General features: G+C 37.8%; 1 protein-coding gene across 2 annotated transcripts in view; it reads right to left on the bottom strand.

Moving 5' to 3' along the window:
- Nucleotides 1–5,525: 5,525 nt before the first annotated feature.
- LOC110448344 (mucin-5AC-like) overlaps nt 5,526–8,424 on the bottom strand; it is a 50,028-nt gene continuing 47,129 nt past the window's right edge. For both annotated transcript variants that reach the window (XM_021494527.1, XM_021494528.1), the window contains 2 exons: nt 8,110–8,188; nt 5,526–6,210 (listed from right to left, as the gene is read on the bottom strand). In XM_021494527.1, the coding sequence (XP_021350202.1) occupies nt 5,685–6,210; nt 8,110–8,188 (605 nt within the window). In that variant the 3' untranslated portion in view covers nt 5,526–5,684. The remainder of the gene's footprint in view (nt 6,211–8,109; nt 8,189–8,424) is intronic.

Genomic DNA, 8,424 nt, shown 5'->3' with positions numbered 1-8,424 from the left:
TTGTATCTTGAATTCAGTGTAGAGGCCTGTGTTGTATCTTGAAGTTAGTGTAGAGGCCTGTATTGTATCTTGAATTCAGTGTAGAGGCCTGTGTTGTATCTTGAAGTTAGTGTAGAGGCCTGTGTTGTATCTTGAAGTTAGTGTAGAGGCCTGTATTGTATCTTGCAGTCAGTGTAGAGGCTGGTATCTTTATATACATTAGTGTGTTTTATGTATGACGTAGAGTAACGATGGGTGTATCTATAAAAAAGTATAGAAGTGTAATTCTTAACCGAAACAAGTACAAAGGTGGGTATTGGTACAATGCAGTAGTGTACAGGCTGGTATCTTATCTATACGTTAGTGTAAAGAGATGTATCTCATCTATACATAAGTGTAGAGCCTGATATCTCATATATACGTTAGTGTATAGAGGGGTATCTTATCTATACGTTAGTGTTAAGAGATGTATCTCATCTACAAATTAGTGTAGAGAGGGGCATCTCATCTATACATTAGTGTAGAGAGGGGCATCTCATCTACATATTAGCGTAGAGAGGGGTATCTTATCTATACATTAGCGTAAAAAGGGGTATTTCTTCTATACATTAGTGTACCGGCTGGTATCTCATATATACGTTAGTGAACAGAGGTGTATCACATCTATACATTAGTGTAGAGAGGGGTATCTTATTTATACATTAGCGTAAAGAGGGTTATTTCTTCTATACATTAGTGTAGAGAGGGGTACCTCATCTATACATTAGTATAGAAAGAGGTATCTCATCTACACATTGGTGTAGAGGCTGGTATATCATCTATACGTTAGTGTAAAGAGGGGTATCTTATCTATACATTAGTGTATAGCGGGGTATCTCTTCTATACATTGGTCTAGAGGCTGGTATCTCATCTATACATTGGTCTAGAGGCTGGTATCTCATCTATACATTAGTGTAAAGATGGGAATCTCATCTAAACCTTAGGGTATAGAGGGGTATCTCATCTATACATTAGTGTGAAGATGGGAATCTCATCTAAACCTTAGGGTATAGAGGGGTATCTCATCTATACATTAGTGTGAAGATGGGAATCTCATCTAAACCTTAGGGTATAGAGGGGTATCTCATCTATACATTAGTGTGAAGATGGGAATCTCATCTAAACCTTAGGGTATAGAGGGGTATCTCATCTATACATTAGTGTGAAGATGGGAATCTCATCTAAACCTTAGGGTATAGAGGGGTATCTCATCTATACATTAGTGTGAAGATGGGAATCTCATCTAAACCTTAGGGTATAGAGGGGTATCTCATCTATACATTAGTGTGAAGATGGGAATCTCATCTAAACCTTAGGGTATAGAGGGGTATCTCATCTATACATTAGTGTGAAGAGGGGTATCTCATCTACACATTAGTGTATAGAGGGGTATCTCATCTACACATTAATGTAGAGGCTGGTATATCATCTACACATTGGTGTAGAGGCTTGTATCTCATCTACACATTAGTGTATAGAGGGGTATCTCACCTACACATTAATGTAGAGGCTGGTATATCATCAACACATTAGGGGATAGAGGGGGATCTCATCTACACATTAGTGTATAGAGGAGTATCTTATCTACACATTAGGGTATAGAGGGGTATCTCACCTACCCATTAATGTAGAGGCTGGTATATCATCTACGCATTGGTGTAGAGGCTTGTATCTCATCTACACATTAGTGTATAGAGGGGAATCTCATCTACACATTAATGTAGAGGCTGGTATATCATCTACACATTGGTGTAGAGGCTTGTATCTCATCTACACATTAGTGTATAGAGGGGAATCTCATCTACACATTAATGTAGAGGCTGGTATTTCATCTACACATTGGTGTAGAGGCTGGTATATCATCAACACATTAGTGTAGAGGCTTGTATCTCATCTACACATTAGTGGATAGAGGGGGATCTCATCTACACATTAATGTAGAGGCTGGTATCTCATCTTCACATTAGTGTAGAGAGAGGTATCTCATCTACACATTAATGTAGAGGCTGGTATATCATCAACACATTAGTGTAGAGGCTGGTATCTCATCTACACATTAGTGGATAGAGGGGGATCTCATCTACACATTAATGTAGAGGCTGGTATCTCATCTACACATTAGTGTAGAGACTGGTATCACATCTACACATTAGTGTATAGAGGGGTATCTCAACTACACATTAATGTAGAGGCTGGTATCTCATCTTCACATTAGTGTAGAGAGAGGTATCTCATCTACACATTAATGTAGAGGCTGGTATTTCATCTACACATTGGTGTAGAGGCTGGTATATCATCAACACATTAGGGTATAGAGGGGTATCTCACCTACACATAAATGTAGAGGCTGGTATATCATCAACACATTAGTGTAGAGGCTGGTATCTCATCTACACATTAGTATATAGAGGAGTATCTCATCTACACATTAGTGTATAGAGGGGGATCTCATCTACACATTAGTGTATAGAGGGGTATCTCACCTACACATAAATGTAGAGGCTGGTATATCATCAACACATTAGGGTATAGAGGGGTATCTCATCTACACATTAGTGTATAGAGGGGGATCTCATCTACACATTAATGTAGAGGCTGGTATTTCATCTACACATTGGTGTAGAGGCTGGTATATCATCAACACATTAGTGTAGAGGCTGGTATCTCATCTACACATTAGTGTAGAGACTGGTATCACATCTACACATTAGTGTATAGAGGGGTATCTCAACTACACATTAATGTAGAGGCTGGTATCTCATCTACACATTAGTGGATAGAGGGGGATCTCATCTTGTAGAGAGGGTATCTTATATATACATTAGTATAGAGAGAGGTATCTCATCTACACATTAATGTAGAGGCTGGGATATCATCAACACATTAGGGTATAGAGGGGGATCTCACCTACACATTAATGTAGAGGCTGGTATATCATCAACACATTAGTGTATAGAGGAGTATCTCATCTACACATTAGTGTATAGAGGAGTATCTCATCTACACATTAGGGTATAGAGGGGTATCTCACCTACACATTAATGTACAGGCTGGTATCTCATCTACACATTAGTGTAAAGAGGGGTATCTTATCTACACATTAGTGTAAAGAGGGGTATATCATCTACACATTAGTGTAGAGAGAGGTATCTCATCTACACACTAATGTAGAGGCTGGTATCTCATCTACGCATTAGTGTAGAGAGGGTATCTTATATATTCATTAGTGTAGAGAGAAGTATCTTATCTACTCATTAGTGTAAAGAGGGGTATCTTATCTACACATTAGTGTAAAGAGGGGAATCTCATCTACACATTAGTGTAGAGGCTGGTATCGCATCTACTCATTAGTGTAGAGAGGGTATCTTATATATACATTAGTGTAGAGAGAAGTATCTTATCTACACATTAGTGTAAAGAGGGGTATCTCATCTACACATTAGTGTAGAGACTGGTATCACATCTACACATTAGTGTATAGAGGGGTATCTCATCTACACATTAGGGGATAGAGGGGTATCTCACCTACATATTAATGTACAGGCTGATATCTCATCTACTCATTAGTGTAGAGAGAGGTATCTCATCTACACATTAATGTAGAGGCTGGTATCTCATCTTCACATTAGTGTAGAGAGAGGTATCTCATCTACACATTAGGGTATAGAGGGGTATCTCACCTACACATTAATGTACAGGCTGATATCTCATCTACACATTAGTGTAGAGAGAGGTATATCATCTACACATTAGGGTATAGAGGGGTATCTCATCTATACATTAGAGTAGAGGCTGGTATCTCATCTATACACTAGTGTAAAGAGGGGTATCTTATCTTTACATTAGTGTATAGCGGGGTATCTCATCTATTCATTAGTGTAAAGAGGGGTATCTCATCTACACATTTGGGTATAGAGGGGTATCTCATCTATACATTAGTGTAGAGAGATATATCTCATCTATACATTAGTGTAGAGAGATATATCTCATCTATACATTAGTGTAAAGAGGTATATCTCATCTACACATTAGTGTAGAGGCTGGTATCTCATCTACACATTAGTGTAAAGAGGGATATCTCATCTACACATTAGTGTAGAGGCTGGTATCTCTTCTATACATTAGTGTATAGAGGGGTATCTTATCTTTACATTAGTTAGTATTATCGTAAGAATGTGATGTAAATTTTAATCTTACTACAAATGCCGATGACTTGTTTCTTGTTGTTTACTTGGGTCCTTTTTCGTCAATTCCATCTCCGTATGACAGACATAGGAGTCCCTTAGTGATGACGGTATATCCCTGTGGGTACACTGCTACAATCTAAATCTACAGAAAAATGCTTGTCGACTGATCGCTCACATGATGTAAACCTGTTGGGTTTTAAAAGAATAGACGAAAATGTAAGACTTTCCAAAATAAAAGCTTACCAAAGTGAGCCAGTTTGTAATGCTCATTGGAGTGCATTGCAGTTTTGTTGTCGTTATCTGAGTTCTTGGTGTTAAGATATGACATGACCTGGATTTGATCCTTATTGACATTACGGGTTCCATCGATGAAGAAGAAGGCGCTTACATCTCCGGAAAGCCTGGTCTTATTCCCACTGTACTTTTCCAAGGTATATATCATTCTTTTGTTTTCAATTTGCGATTTTGAGTTTAAATGATGCTTTTTTTTTGTTGTCCACAGGTACTGACCATATTTTATTTTCCTTCCATTTATTATATATATATAATCATTATAGTGAATGTTATACAATGACGAAATGAGTCCGAAAAAAATTCCTGAATTATTTATAATGTGTGTGTCAATGAAGACGTTTACACCTCCGGAAAGCCTGGTTCAGTTGCTATATACAATGTATTTCTGAAGCAACCTTAAGAAATGAGTCAGAAAAGGATATAAAGACAAACTCTGATCAAATCTACTGAAAACATCCTTTCTACCTAACCTTTTTACAAACATCCCTCCTCCCAAATACGACGTAGTAAGCGAAACTGGTTCGTCATTAAAATGATCGTCCAATTATTCAACTATGAATTTCGGTTATAAAAACGACTCGCTTCTCTGAAACCAAAATAGCATGACATGCGAAACGCTTACACGACCAAATGCAAGGTGACAAACATCCTCGAAATGTCATAGAGAAATTTAAGGTACCCTGCTAGCTACACCAATAATTATAAAAGCCATGGTCGAATCGCTTGGACGGCCGATTGTCAACAGGCCGTTTCAGTTAGCTTTTCTAATCATCCCGAGCCCTTCGCTCCTTCCGGGCTATTCATATATAGTTGACGACGTCAGCTAACCACAACGTTATACACTAACACATTTGTTATATTACTCAATCCATGTTCAGTGTAACTTATCAATATTTGATTTGATTGTTTTTTCTTTAGTTGTTGATTTTCTGCATGGTGTAATAAACATTACAAAAACAAAACAGAAACAATAACAAAAAGACATCTATATATATTTCATATATAATATTAAGAACTATTTCACATATTTTATTTACGTTTCATTTCGTTCTCTAGAGTTTAACGTTTTTGTATGCTATACGTTTTTAATATTTTAGTATACTCAGTAGTAGTAGTTATGTAAAATACATTCAAAACATTAAATCATATTAACACATAAAATGATATAATAAGATACAGGAAAATCACGTGACAACCACCTGAGCGTAGGCCACGTGATATGTGTCAGTATTGTCTGTGTCTTTGCTATCGTCAGGTTTACTTGGTCTCCGTACAGAATCGTCTAATCCTGTCGTATCCACCTTGACATATATCAAACCCTCATCGGTCGTGTTTGATGTGCGTGTTGCATTTTCATCAGGTTTGTTCTTTTTAGGTTTGTTTACAACAGCATACAGGTCATTTCCGTCTCCACTCAGGTTCGACAACTCAATTTCGTTTTGTTCACCTTCTTCGCTTTGTTTGGGGTGGGTTTTCTTTACCTGAGCGTATTCCACTTCCGTTGAATTTGACTGTGGAAGCTGAACAGTGGAATAGTTACCATTTGATGGAATATGATGAGAGGTGTCGTATAGAATGTTCTTTTTCATACCATCTCTCTCCTCAACGCTGTTGGCTCCAGTAGCACTGGTAATTGGATTGGACGTTCCGTACGGGTCTATGGTGTCATCGATATAGCTTTCTCTACCTTTGGAGGATTTGCCATGTTTTCTGACGAATGAAACAAAATTTAAATATCTTATAGCACAGAGCGAATTCCGAAATAAACAATTTATATTTTTTCGTTTATTTTGACGTTCTCTAGGTAGGCGCCCTTTTGGTACTGGCTTGGAGTTATAATTTTGCCTCTCTGTCCTTATAGAGTGGTATACTTTGTCATTGGTTAAAGACGAAGTGGTACTAGCGTTATATTAAGTGTTTATCCACAAACGGAATGATTTATTTTGACTCTGTGCAAAGAAAGGGTTGGATATTTTGTCTGTGTGACTCAGTGATATATTTTGTCGTTGTGCAGAGAAAGGAATGGCATATTTTGTCACTGTGACGGAGCGATGTATTGTGTCTCTGTGCAGAGAAAGAGTGGCATATTTTGTCACTGTGACGGAGTGATGAATTTTGTCTCTGTGCAGAGAAAGAGTGATATATTTTGTCTCTGTGACGGAGTGATGTATTCTGTCTCTGTGCAGAGAAAGAGTGGCATATTTTGTCACTGACGGAGTGATGAATTTTGTCTCTGTGCAGAGAAAGAGTGGTATATTTTGTCACTGTGACGGAGCGATGTATTCTGTCAATGTGCAGAGAAAGAGTGGCATATTTTGTCTCTGTGACGGAGTGATGGATTTTGTCTCGGTGCAGAGAAAGAGTGGCATATTTTGTCTCTGTGACGGAGTGATGTATTCTGTCTCTGTGCAGAGAAAGAGTGGCATATTTTGTCCCTGACGGAGTGATGAATTTTGTCTCTGTGCAGAGAAAGAGTGATATATATTGTATCTGTGACGGAGTGATGTATTCTGTTTCTGTGCAGCGAAAGAGTGGCATATTTTGTCACTGTGACGGAGTGATGGATTTTGTCTCTGTGCAAAGAAAGAGTGGTATATTTTGTCTCTGTGACGGAGTGATGTATTCTGTTTCTGTGCAAAGAAAGAGTTGTATATTTTGTCTCTGTGACGGAGTAATGGATTTTGTCTCAGTGCAGAGAAAGAGTGGCATATTTTGTCACTGTGACGGAGCGATGTATTCTGTCTCTGTGCAGAGAAATAGTGGTATATTTTGTCTCTGTGACGGAGTGATGGTTTTTGTCTATGTGCAGAGAAAGAGTGGTATATTTTGTCTCTGTGACGGAGCGATGTATTCTGTTTCTGTGCAGAGAAAGAGTGGTATATTTTGTCTCTGTGACGGAGTGATGGATTTTGTCTCTGTGCAGAGAAAGAGTGGTATATTTTGTCTCTGAGACGGAGTGATGGATTTTGTCTCTGTGCAGAGAAAGAGTGGCATATTTTGTCTCTGTGACGGAGTGATGGAGTTGTCTCTGTGCAGAAAAAGAGTGGTATATTTTGTCTCTGTGACGGAGTGATGGATTTTGTCTCTGTGCAGAGAAAGAGTGGCATATTTTGTCTCTGTGACGGAGTGATGATGTTGTCTCTGTGCAGAAAAAGAGTGGTATATTTTGTCTCTGTGACGGAGTGATGTATTTTGTCTCTGTGCAGAGAAAGAGTGGTATATTTTGTCTCTGTGACGGAGTGATGTATTTTGTCTTCATGCAGAGAAAGAGTGGTATATTTTGTCTCTTTGACGGAGCGATGTATTATGTCTATGTGCAGAGAAAGAGTGGTATATTTTGTCTCTGTGACGGAGTGATGTATTTTGTCTTCGTGTAGAGAACGAGTGGTATATTTTGTCTCTGTGACGGAGTGATGTATTTTGTCTTTGTGCAAAGGAAGAGTGGTATATTTTGTCTCTGTGACAAGTGATGTAATTTGTCTTTGTGTACTGATAGTAAGAACTATCTTCTTCCACATTACTTTACTTTAGGTCATGAAATGATAACTCCAATTGTGGGGAACAATGGTTACTGTCTGTGTATACTACATGTTTAGAAATATGACTTACCTTGAACATACTATAGCGATGATCAATATGATCACGATAAGGAGGAATCCTCCTGCAGCGGTTGGTATCACGATAATCACTGTTGAATAAAGAAAAAAATATTTGCATTGATAAGCAAGAAATAAACGGATTTACTATTAATATAGATAAAAAAAAATATCATAGAGTATAACAAATAAAATATGAAGAAATGCACAGGTGTAAGATAACATCAAGAGGCAACAATCTAAACGAGATATAACTCTAATCGTATGTTTGGAACAAAATTTCATTTTCATGTTAATTTAAATTTCAAAGATTTATCTAAGAAATACA

Source organism: Mizuhopecten yessoensis, unplaced genomic scaffold, assembly GCF_002113885.1.
Source record: "Mizuhopecten yessoensis strain PY_sf001 unplaced genomic scaffold, ASM211388v2 scaffold4017, whole genome shotgun sequence".
NCBI classification, from domain to species: domain Eukaryota; kingdom Metazoa; phylum Mollusca; class Bivalvia; order Pectinida; family Pectinidae; genus Mizuhopecten; species Mizuhopecten yessoensis.
This window is presented reverse-complemented; position numbering and strand designations above follow the sequence as displayed.